Source organism: Dryobates pubescens, chromosome 2 (assembly GCF_014839835.1).
Source record: "Dryobates pubescens isolate bDryPub1 chromosome 2, bDryPub1.pri, whole genome shotgun sequence".
Lineage (NCBI taxonomy): Eukaryota > Metazoa > Chordata > Aves > Piciformes > Picidae > Dryobates > Dryobates pubescens.
The window spans coordinates 7,381,597-7,393,875 of record NC_071613.1 but is presented as its reverse complement, the minus strand read 5'-3'; the positions used below and the strand labels follow the sequence as shown (position 1 = coordinate 7,393,875).

The 12,279-nt window shown below is 47.8% G+C and overlaps 2 protein-coding genes across 2 annotated transcripts in view; both read right to left on the bottom strand.

Annotated features, from left to right (window-relative positions):
• Positions 1–328: 328 nt before the first annotated feature.
• SDHAF4 (succinate dehydrogenase complex assembly factor 4) lies at positions 329–8,583 on the bottom strand. Its single transcript, XM_054168025.1, has 3 exons — positions 8,522–8,583; positions 3,628–3,780; positions 329–510 (listed from the first exon to the last, which is right to left on the bottom strand). The coding sequence occupies exons 1-3, from the start codon at positions 8,559–8,561 to the stop codon at positions 401–403; spliced, it is 303 nt and encodes a 100-aa protein (XP_054024000.1). The 5' UTR covers positions 8,562–8,583; the 3' UTR covers positions 329–400.
• Positions 8,584–11,712: 3,129 nt separating this feature from the next.
• FAM135A (family with sequence similarity 135 member A) overlaps positions 11,713–12,279 on the bottom strand; it is an 81,234-nt gene continuing 80,667 nt past the window's right edge. Inside the window, exon 20 of the mRNA XM_054169661.1 lies at positions 11,713–11,938. Within this exon, the coding sequence (XP_054025636.1) occupies positions 11,733–11,938 (206 nt within the window). The 3' untranslated portion in view covers positions 11,713–11,732. The remainder of the gene's footprint in view (positions 11,939–12,279) is intronic.

Here is a 12,279-nt window from a genome sequence, read left to right as displayed (position 1 = left end):
CAGAGGAGGTCCACAAAGATGATCCAAGGGCTGGAGCAGCTCTGCTGTGAGGATGAGCTGAGGGAGCTGGGGTTGTTCAGCCTGAAGAAATCTCCAGGGGAACCTTGAAGTATCCTTCCAGTACTTGAAGGGAGCCTAGAGAAAGGCTAGAGAGGGACTTTTCATAAGGGTGTCTAGAGACAGGACAAGGCAGAATAGTTCAGACAGGATCTTGGAAGAAGTTCTACAGCACATTAAGCTCCAAAATGAGAGCTGCAGCATGGTTTTCACTCAACATCCCTCAGAAAACCCATCACAAGCATGACAGAAGCTTCCAGACAAACCAAGGTGGGACTTTTCTGTATACTTTATTGGTCAGCAACTAGAGACATTACAGCAGCAATACAGACAGACTGACACACTAGAAATCTATACAGCGACCTTTTCTCTCCCAGTCTCCGTACCGCGTAGGTTCAGGGCCTTTTGGTCCACCCTTCTCTTTTGTCACAGGATTGATACCATCAGGGAACTCTAAAACAACAGAGAAAGTTCATCGAAATGCCCACACACCATTAGAAGGCTGACAAAGGCAATGTCACAGAACCACAGAATTGTCAGGGCTGGAAGGGACCTCAAGGATCAGCCAGTTCCAACCCCCCTGCCACGGCCAGGGACGCTTCACACTACAGCAGGTTGCTCACAGCCACATCCAGCCTGGCCTTCAAAACCTCCAGGCATGAGGTTTCCACCACCTCCCTGGGCAACCTGTGCCAGTGTCTCACCACCCTCATGGGGAAGAACTTCTTCCTAACATCTAACTCAAATCTACCCACTTCTGGTTTTGCTTCATTCCCTCCAGTCCTCTCACTCCCTGACACCCTAAGAAGTTCCTCCCCAGCTTTCTTGTAGCTCCCTTCAGATACTGGAAGGCCACAATTAGGTCTCCTCAGAGCCTTCTCCCAACTGCACAGCTCCAGCTCTCTCAGCCTGCCACGTTTGACTCTCAGGTTCATTTCCAAATACAAACCCACAGTCAGGCAAAAGTCATTTCAGAGCTTCCTTTATTTGCCTACAGCCAGCAACATTAATCATCATATTCAGTTATGCAAATAATAAAAGGAACTCCATGCCCACAGGCACTAAAGCCCCCCAGTTTCTCATGGATTCACAGCAAGAACTTGTGTCCCTCAGGTATGCTGTCTGCACCTTCACTACATCTGAAGCACCAAGTCACTTTCCTGTGCTTGCTCGGGGGATCTCATTTTAAGCACTCAAGGTTTTAATTTTAGCTTGAACTTTAGTCAAAATTCTTCTGTTTAAAACACCACATTTTCATGGATGCTGAAGAAGAAAGCATGTTGATGTGCCCAGGCAGCCAAGAGGGCCAATGGCATCCTGGCCTGGATCAGGAACAGTGTGGCCAGCAGGAGCAGGGAGGTCATTCTGCCCCTGTACACTGCACTGGTTAGGTCACACCTTGAGTCCTGTGTCCAGTTCTGGGCCCCTCAGTTTAGGAAAGATGTTGAGTTGCTGGAAGGTGTCCACAGAAGGGCAAGGAAGTTGGTGAGGGGCTTGGAACACAAACCCTATGAGGAGAGACTGAGGGAGCTGAGGTTGCTTAGCTTGGAGAAGAGGAGACTCAGGGGTGACCTTATTGCTGTCTACAACTACCTGAAGGGAGGTTGTAGACAGGCAGAGGTTGGTCTCTTCTCCCAGGCAAGCAGCACCAGAACAAGAGGACACAGTCTCAGGCTGCACCAGGGGAGGTTTAGGCTGGAGGTTAGGAGGAAGTTTTACACAGAGAGAGTGATTGCCCATTGGAATGGGCTGCCCGAGGAGGTGGTAGAGTCACCATCATTGGAGATGTTCAGGAGGAGACTTGATGGGGTGCTTGGTGCCATGGGTTAGTTGATTAGGTGGTGTTGGGTGATAGGTTGGACGTGATGATCTTGAAGGTCTCTCCCAACCTGGTCTATTCTATTCTATCCTATCAACACCAGACTAGATACTACAGTCACAGAAGATCCCAAACAGCTAAATTTAGAGAATTTTTTTTATCCTCTAAAACTTAATCTAAGCTCACTAAGTCTAGATCTAGAGAACAGGTCTTGTGAGGAGCAGCTGAGGGAACTGGGGCTGTTTAGTCTGGAGAAAAGGGGGCTGAGGGGAGACCTCATGCTACAGCTCCCTGAAATGAGGCTGAAGCAAGGTGGGTGTTGGCCTCTTCTCCCTAGTAAGAAGTGACAGAACAGCATTTGAGCACCTCTGGCAGAATGAGGAGCACAAATACATCTCATGTTGTTCTGTGGATGTCACCAGCCCAACTTCCAGGCACTGCTGCTGCACTGACAGTGGATGCAGAAGCAAAGACTCCTCACGACAGCCACACAGCTGTGGGAATTCAAACAGCCAGATGGAAACTCTCCTTTCCTAATTACACACCAGGCAGTCAGCACTCCTAACAAACAACTGCTGGTGTTAGGACTCAAAAACATCCAGGTGCAGCTAAATTTAAAGCCTAAAGAAACCTTGAGGATTGATCTAAATGCAGACCACCTCAAGAAGAAAGGCAAAAGATGATCATTAAGCATTTATTTCAAAACCAAGCAGTGAGGGCATTTCTGTTCCTGGGAGTAAAAAGGCCAAGAATTAAATAGCTGCTTGCACAATAACTCCAACTCTGAGTCAGTTCTCAAGTGAGTCACAATCTGAGACTGCCTGCAACCATTTCCAGAGATGAGACTGTAATTTTTCAGTGGTTTTTGTCACCTGCATATTTGTAGCAATCCATTGATCTATTAAAAAAGCTTGTCCTAGACACCTTGAAATTAATAGAAAGGGGTTATCACAAGTGGTGAACAGCAGCAGAACATCACACCTTGGTGAGCAAGAGAACTAGAACTTCAAGATGGGTCAGTAAATGTAAGAAAGAAGTTCTGTTGTTCTCTTAAGAAAACAAAACACAACATGCTTGTAGTGACTTCAGCAGTGATGCATGTGCCTCAATCTCAACAGCTTCTGTAAATGCAGCCCCACTAAGGCCACAGGAAAGCAACACAAAGAGCAGTTAGTTAGGGTCTTCCTGGGCCCCAACCCAGAGGGGCACAGCAAATTCAGTACCTGTTGTTGCTTTTCAAAACAACACTGCAAGGCTAAGAGAAAGGCTCAGCATGGAACAGAGCATGAGTAAGAAAGAGAACAGGCCAAGACAGCAGGCTAACAGTAAAATTAGCTGCTGTCCTCAGGAGTTTATGCCCATCACTTACAGCTGCAGGACAGGCCAGCAGCAGTGACATTTCTGAGTCATGCAATGGTTTGTGGCAGGTATCTGGCCCCAAACCCGCTCAAAGCAAGGCTGGGATTAGGTCAGGACATACAGGAAAATGTTACTGTCTCCAAAAGAGGGGTCACATTCTTCAGGTGACTTGTTAACAGTGATTGATCAGCTTGGTTCTGAAGACTTTTCCCCTCGGATGCCAGTGGCTCCAGCTTGTGCCCACTGCCCTGCTATTTTCATGAGAGCCCTGAAGCTTTGGAAGTGAACCTGAGGAGTGCTGAATGCCCACCCCCTTCTCTCAAACCGAGATCAGCCCTCCAGCTCCCAGTCTTGCCTTTAGAACATGGCTTGCAGCTTTGAACAAGACTTACTTTCCAGGGGTTCCCTCTCTAAACTGGACTCCTCTGGTTCATCAAATCGTCCCACTGGGTGCTTCGGTTTCCTGAGCGGCTGCTTGGCAGATTCAGGTCTTCCTCCTGCCTTAGAGCTGGTGCTCCTCAGAGAGCTGCCAAGCAGCGATGCCCCTATCAAACAAACACAGAGGTGCAGCATACATGTGAGACCTTAACACCAAGTAGCTCTGTGACTGCTCAGAGCACCTCTGGAAACCCCTCACTTCAGACAGCAGAGGACAAGGAAAGAGATTCCAAATAGTGGTTAAACATTCAACTCACAAACACTTCAGAAATCAGCACAGACAGCTATTTTTGGCCCTGGAAACATAGGCAGGCAAAAGGAAAAAGGTGTTAGTTGTGTAACTCAGTTCACATAAACAGTGCATTTTGATTTGCAGCTGACACCAAGTTGGGAGCAGATGTTGATCTGTTAGAGGGCAGAAGGGCTCTGCAGAGAGACCTCGACTGGCTGGACAGATGGGCAGAGTCCAATGGCATGGCATTCAACAAGTCCAGGTGCTGCACTTTGGTCACAACAACCCCATGCAGGGGAGGTTTAGGTTGGATGTTAGGAAGAAATTCTTTCCAGCAAGAGATTGGCCATTGGAATGTGCTGCCCAGGGAGGTGGTGGAGTCACCATCATTGGAGGTATTCAAGAAGGGATTGGATGTGGCACTTGGTGCCATGGTTTAAGTCATGAGGTCTGTGGTGCCAGGTTGGACTTGATGATCTTTGAGGTCTCTTCCAACCTTGATGACTCTGTGACTTCTCTTCACTGTTATCTCCTTGTATTTGAGACTCTGGATAGTAATCATGCTAGCACAGACTGGGACGTTCTGTTTTCCCAGAGAAAAGTCCTAACCTCCCCCAAGAGGCCTGCTGATTTACAGCTCTTGGCTCATTTCCAGCAGCTTTTGAGTCACAAAAAAAGGAAAAGAAAAAAAAACAACACCAAAACAAACCAAAAACCCAAAAAGAGCAAAAAGGTTTTATAAAAAACCAAATATTGTTCCCTTAGTAACAGTTTTCCCAGAATGCTGGTAGAGAATACTTGGGTTTCCCTTATGATGGGAAAGGAATTCAGACAGCAGGACAAACTTTGAGCCCATTCTAAGTTCAATTATATAACTGCACGCAAATCTCAGAGTCACAGAATGGTCAGGGTTGGAAGGGACCTCAAGGATCAGCCAGTTCTAATCCCCCTCTGCCATGGCCAGGGACACCTCACACTACAGCAGGTTGCTCACAGCCACATCCACCCTGGCCTAAAAACCTTCCAGGGATGAGGCTTCCACCACCTCCCTGGGCAACCTGTGCCAGTGTCTCACCACCCTCATGGGGACAAACTTCTTCCTAACATCCAATCTGAATCTGCCCTCCTCTAGCTTGGATCCAATCCCCCCAGTCCTATTATTCCCTGACACCCTAAACATTTCCTCCCCAAATTTCTTGGAGCCCCCTTCAGATACTGGAAGGCCACAACAAGGTCTCCTTGGAGCCTTCTCTTCTCCAAACTGAACAGCCCCAACTCTCTCAGCCTCTCCTCACAGCAGAGCAGCTCAGCCCTCTGCTCATCCTTTGTGGCCCTTCTCTGGACATACTTCAGCTTGAATTAAAAGCATAAACTTTGGGTTTTTTCCCTTTAAAGCCCTGCTAACATCTTGTTTTAATGGAAATGTAGGTCTGCACATAGGACAACCTACTAATAGCCATGCTCAAGTTCTTTCAAGTAGTAATAAGATGGAAGTGCACAGACATCAAGCTGCAATTCCAGAGTCATAAACAAGTCCAAAGCTCCTTATGAAGGTTTCTCTAAATGCCTGATACTGCTGCAGCTGGTTAAAATGCCCACAGTGCCCATAAAGTACCCTCTAAAACCATTTCAGCTGTGGAGACACGTGCCTTATGCAGCTCTGACTTTCCTGAAGGAGGAAGATTCAGCCACAAATCCTCTCTGTACCTACCTGGGTGCAAGGCACTCAGAAGAACCATTACTGTACCTTGCTGAAGAGCATCAGGACACCCTCTCAAGCAGCATGGATTTGACTCACCAGCCAACAATCCAGCTGTATTCCCAGAACCAGCATGTTCATGGATTCTGAACTACCACAACCTGAACATTAAACCCCCCAGCTACATCTACTGTGTGATGCCTGCCAGATGTTGCCAACAGCCCGAAGGAATCATTTGGGTGTTTTGTTTTGGCTTTGAGCACACCACAACGGAGCATCAGCAGTGAAGAATCTCATCCTTCTGCATACACTGGATCTCCCTACTCCTGCCAAGCATCTTGACATTCAGCAAGCTGGAAGAGTAGCCAAAAAATTAAATCAAAGCTGACACCCAAGTTCAAGTAAAAGTCAGATCAAGGCACTGATATGAAATTATCTCAGTCAGCAAAACAAAAACCTCCCCCTGCACCAGGGGAGGTTTAGGCTGGAGGTTAGGAGGAAGTTTTACACACAGAGTGATTGCCCATTGGAATGGGCTGCCCGAGGAGGTGGTGGAGTCACCATCACTGGAGGTGTTCAGGAGACTTGATAGAGTGCTTGGTTGCATGGTTTAGTTGATTAGGTAGTGTTGGATGATAGGTTGGACACTATGATCTTGAAGGTCTCTTCCAGCCTGGTCTATTCTATTCTAACATCCATTTCCCTGTTTGCAATACTTGAACTTGTTGACCAAGACAAGATCTTGTCTTCTTGACACAGAGGTGGCCACAGTCCAACCTTTAGTACCCCTGAAGAAGATGAGATGAACAGCTATCAGTAAACCACATTCTACAAACCAATCTTGGGCTCCCTCAGCCGTTATGAGAAGTGACAAAGTCATCCAGTTTATTAAGTCTGCAGCTGGATTTTGAAAGGAGAGGAAAATTCCAAGCTGCTACAGATGCTGCACAGCCAAGATCCACAACAGCCAAGTCTCCTGCAGTGGTGCACAGACCATGGTATGCAGGCTAACTTCATTTGTCCTCCAGCCTCAGCTCTTCTATGAGCAAACCACCAGAGTTTCCTCATAGAGGAGACACAGAACAGGAACAGTAAAGAAAGAGAACTTCTGGAAAGGAGTGAGGCTTGACAGCAAGTCTGCAGCAGCAGGAAAAAAAGTTAATAACTAGAAAATATTAATATATAGAATATTACTGTCAGGGAAAGCATTCAGATGTAGTATTCCTCTGGAATCAATAATGAGGTTTGACAGCAGTAGGTCTGCAGCACCAGAAAAAAATATTGCCTAGAAAATAAGGATATCTAAAATATTAATAGCAGGAAATATTAGCATCCAATATTCCAGAACTTTTGGAATCAATAGTGAGGTTTGGCAGTGGAAGGTCTGCAGTATCAGGAAAAATATTAAAGCTCAGAAAATATTAATGTCTAGAATATTAACATCAGAGAACAGCAGAATACATTATCCCAGAATTTCTGGAAGCAGTGGTAAGGTTTGAGAGCAAGAAGCTTGCAGTCTCAGGAAAAATATCAGCATCCAAAATATTAATAGCAAGAAATATTAGCTTAGCATAGCACAGCACAGCACAAGACCAGGTTGGAAGAGACCGTTGAGATCAGAGTCCAACCTATCACCCAACACCATCTAATCAACTAAACCATGGCACCAAGCACCACATTCAGTCTCTTCCTAAACACCTCCAGTGCTGGTGTGACTCCACCACCTCCCTGGGCAGCACATTCCAATGGCCAATCTCTCTTTCTGGGAAGAACTTCTTCCTAACCTCCAGCCTAAACCTCACCTGGCACAGCTTGAGACTGTGTCCTCTTGTTCTGGTGCTGCTTGCCTGGGAGAAGAGACCAACCCCCACCTGGCTACAACCTCCCTTCAGGGAGTTGCAGACAGCAAGAAGGTCTCCCCTGAGCCTCCTCTTCTCCAGGCTAAGCAACCCCAGCTCCCTCAGCCTCTCCTCACAGGGCTGTGCTCCAGACCCCTCCCCAGCTTTCTTGCCCTTCTCTGGACACCTTCCAGCAACTCAACATCTTTCCTAAACTGAGGGGCCCAGAACTGGACACAGGATTCAAGGTGTGGCCTAACCAGTGCAGTGTACAGGGGCAGAATGACCTCCCTGCTCCTGCTGCCCACACTGTTCCTGATGCAGGCCAGGATGCCATTGGCCTTCTTGGCCACCTGGGCACACTGCAGGCTCATGTTCAGCCTACTGTCAACCACTACCTCCAGGTCCCTCTGTTAGGTAGCTCTCCAGCCACTCTGACCCCAGCCTGTAGCTCTGCATGGGGTTGCTGTGGCCAATATTCCAGCACTTCTGAAATCAATAGTAAGGACTAGTAACAGGAAGTTTGCAGTATCAGGAGAAAACGTTAATACCTAGAAAAATACCAATATGGAGAGTATTGATATCAGAATGGATGTAACATTCCAGAACTTCCGGAGTCAGCAGTAAGGCTTGATAGCAAGAAGTTTGCAGCATCAGGAAAAAACATTAGTATCTAGAAAAATACTGATGTGTGGAACATTGACATCAGAAAACACTGATGTACCACGCTGCAGAACGTCTGCAATCAATAGTAAGGTTTAACAGCAGTCAGCCATCAGGAGCACCGCTAGTATCTAGAAAGAGAGCAGCAGCAGGCAAAACAGCCAGGGGGGAAGCGGCTCCGCACGGCGGGGGCGGAGGGCAGGGAGAACACAACCGCGGCCCTCCCCCCGCCCCTAGGAGATGCCTCGGGCTGGAGCGGCGCAGCTCACCGCCCGCCCGCCGCCATCTTAAGCGCCCTCCAGCAGCCCCACAGCGCCGGCAGCCGCCGCTCCCGCCCTGAGCAAAGGGGGAGGAGGAACTGAGGAACCCCTCAGACCGCAAAGCCAGGCCCCTCCCGCTCTCCGCCCGCCTCTTACTCGCTGCCCCGGGCGCTCCGAGCAGCAGCCGCAGAGCCATGGCCGCGCCGACGCGAGAGGCATGGCGGGCCTGCGGCGCAGCCGCAAATGGCGGAGGCGGGGGAGCAGGGGCGGGGCGAGCGCCTCCGCCCGCGAGCGCGGCCGCGCTCGCTCAAGGGCAGCGGCGGGAAAGGAGGCTCCTGGCAGGGCAGCGCCTGCGGCCGCAGCGCTTTGGCCGCACCGGCTAAAGGCTGTGTCACGCTTCTCGGTAGCTGTAAGGAGCCTGCCCCGGCTCACAGAGCTGAGCTCCCGGTCAATTAGCTCCACTTCATGTTTTGAATGTGGGCAGCGTTTGCTTTTTGCCTTCGTTTGCTTTCGCCTTCCCCAGCTCCCCTCCTCCCTCCACAGATCAGAATCGAAATCACCCTGCCCACAAACGCTCAACTGCAGGAGAGGATTTTAGCTCAGCAGACAGGGGAGTATAAAAGGGCATTTTGCGTTCACAGCTGAAGCGTTTAAGAAAGCAAATCTCTATGGTTGAATTAGCACCAGCAATGCTCCCCTGACTTCATTAGAATCAGAACTGTCAGGGCTGGAAGGGACCCCAAGGATCAGCCAGTTCCAACCCCCCCTGCCATGGCCAGGGACACCTCACACTACAGCAGGTTGCTCTCAGCCACATCCAGCCTGGCCTTCAAAACCTCCAGGGATGAGGCTTCCACCACCTCCCTGGGCAACCTGTGCCAGTGTCTCACCACCCTCATGGGGAAGAACTTCTTCCTCACACCCAATCTGAATCTACTCTCTTCTAGTGAGTAGATTTATTGCACAGCATCTGGCAGTGCCTGCACACAGAAAGTGATTAACTAACTGCCTTCTATGTGACATTTCCCCACTCAGCTATTTAGAACAAGGTTAATTGAACACTAAAAGACCAAACATAATGGGATTTTTTTTTTCACTTCTAACAGCAAGATGCTGGCCCTCTGGATCTGAGAGAATAAAGAGGAACAGTGGTGGTTTATGCAAGGAAAAGGAAAAAAAGCCTCTTCTGCCCAAAAGCAGCAGGAAGAAAAGCCTCACAGATCTTATCCTGCCCAATACAGTAAAAGCGATCATGAAATCCTTACCTTCAAAGTACTTACACCCAGCCATCTGCAGACACTAAGTCATAGTGAGCTCAGCTCCTCCATGACTTCATCTAGAGCCCATGAACAATCCCTCTGAAGTGCAGTCTCAAATGGTGATGATGAAATAGCAGGGTGAAATTAATCAGGAACTCTTCTACCTCAAAATAAGTTGTGGGTCTTCAAAACTTCCCTCCCTCCCCCCCCCCCCCAGCCTTAATTTAATGTACAGCTGTAAAAATGCAAAATCCAGCTCCTGAATCAGTAAGGCTGGAAAAGACCTCAGAGGTCATCATGTCCAACCTATTACCCAATACCTAACACCTCCTGACAACTAAACCATGGCTCCAAGTGCCACATCCAAGCCTTTTTTGAACATCTCCAGGGACGGTGACTCCACCACCTCCCTGGGCAGCACAGTCCAATGGCCAATCTCTCTTTCTGTGTAGAACTTTCTCCTCACCTCCAGCCTAAACTTCCCCTGGCACAGCTTGAGACTGTGTCCTCTTGTTCTGGTGCTGGTTGCCTGGGAGAAGAGACCAAACCCCCACCTGGCTACAGCCTCCATCGCCAAGCTGTAGCTGCTCCTCTGAGCAGGAGGAAGAAAAGAATAATAGGACAAAGATTGTATTACACAAGGAAATGAAAATCACTTCATTATAAACTCTTATTGCTCTGTTCATTTCAAATAATACAAAGTTATTAATTATATACACACAAAAAAACCCCAACAACCACCACCAGCAAACCAAACCTCCCCAGTATTTTGGTAATTAGCAGAAGGTTTTGCTGTCTTTAATTGCTTCCATTAAAGCCGTTTGTTCATTTTATTAACAGCAGATGCAATAACACGAGGCTAAAAAGAAACATGCATTGTACAACAGATCTCTAAGCTGGCAAATAAAAACCCCCCAAACAATTAGTGAATGCACAACTCGCTCTTCCCCCTCCCCGACAGGGAAAAGGGAAGGAAGGAGAACCCCTACTTTAACGCTGTGCAGCACCAGTAGAAAGTCAGCAGACCTTGGACATTCCTGTATATCAAAACCATCCTGTCTGTGTCACCAGACAAGGGAAAGTTTACAACACTGTCCCGTTCTTGGTTTGTATTTACAACGCTTTGTACTCCAGAAAAGGTCAGAACAAGGTTTAAAAACTGCTCAGAGTTCATAAAAGTATTGCAGGAATTTCTACCGTTTACTTCTTTGACGCAGAGAGAAGGAAGGCTCTGTAGAACTGTCCAGGTTGAGCTGGAGAACTGGCGGAGGAAAGCAGCCGTCTGCCGACCTCAGCGACTGGAAGGCAGCTATCATTGAACATTCAAAGATCCTTAGTTGCCATTTGCTTCTGATAACTAAAGTGTTCCAGTAAGAAAACTCAGCGTGTAAACTACCATGGCTCTGAGATCAGTAGGAAAAAAACCTCTACTCCCACAGGCTACTCTTTACCAATGAGGAGAAGGACTTGGTAGGAAGCTGCTAAGCTGTGGTGAAGTCTTGGCAGACCCACGGATCAAAGCAATCCTCAGCCCTCCAGTATTTTAGCAGCTCCTTGTGTTTCCAGTTTCAACTTCCCACAGTGCTCAAAATGCAACAAATGAACGCTTAAGACCTCCTTAGAATTTGAAATTCTGATTTATTTCCACCTCTGAAGCCTCTTGGAGAAACGGAACCAAGGAACATTTGACCTCTGTCGCCCCTAAGAGCCGGGGAAATAAAACCAACCCAACCCCCACCCCCCGTCCCCGAGCCACTGCGCTTCGAATCTCCAAATCAACGTAGGTACCCAAAACTCAGAAAGAAACCCAAAATAATAGAAAAAGTAAAAAGAACAACAGGAAAATAATAATAATTAAACCCCCCAAAAAAAAAATAATATTGCACAGCCACATTACCTAGAAAGTAAAAGTTGATGTTAAAAAGCCCTAAAGTGTGGATGATATAAATTATCTTCCATATAAAAAGTATAAATATCTCTTAAAATACAGCTGCAGCTAGACTTTTGATACCACACATTATTTGTTTCATCTGTTAATGAGGTAATAAACCAAGTTGCTTACAATGCCTTTGTTTGTTTGAATTTTTTGTTTGTTTGTTTGTCTTCTTCTACTGAAAATATTTGAGGGCAGCAACGAGAAAGAACTTCTCCAAGAAGATCTCCGAATCCAGGACAGCGATGTGCGCGGCTCTGCCGATCAGCGAGTCTGCCGTGTTGGGCAGCGCGTTGATCACGTTGTAACGAACCAAGGTGCAGTCCTTGTTCTGCAGAACTGGCAGCAGCAGGTTCTGGATCATTTCAGCATAAATTGGTCCTGGAGGAGGAAAAAGGGAAGCTGAATGAATTCCCAAGGCACACATAACACTTATTGGACCTTGAGCTCAGAAGGATTGAGCACCTGCCCTACGAAGAGAGACTGAGAGCCCTGGGGCTGTTTAGCCTGGAGAGGAGAAGGCTGAGAGGGGATCTGATCAATGTCTATCAATAGCTGAGGGGTGGGTTACAAGTGAGAGGGCCAAGCTCTTTTCGGTGGTGCACAGTAGTAAGCCAAGGAACAACAGATACAAGCTTGAACATAGAAGGTTTCACCTCAACATGAGGAGAAACTTCTTTACAGTCAGGGTGCTGGAGCCCTGGAGCAGGCTGCCCAGAGAG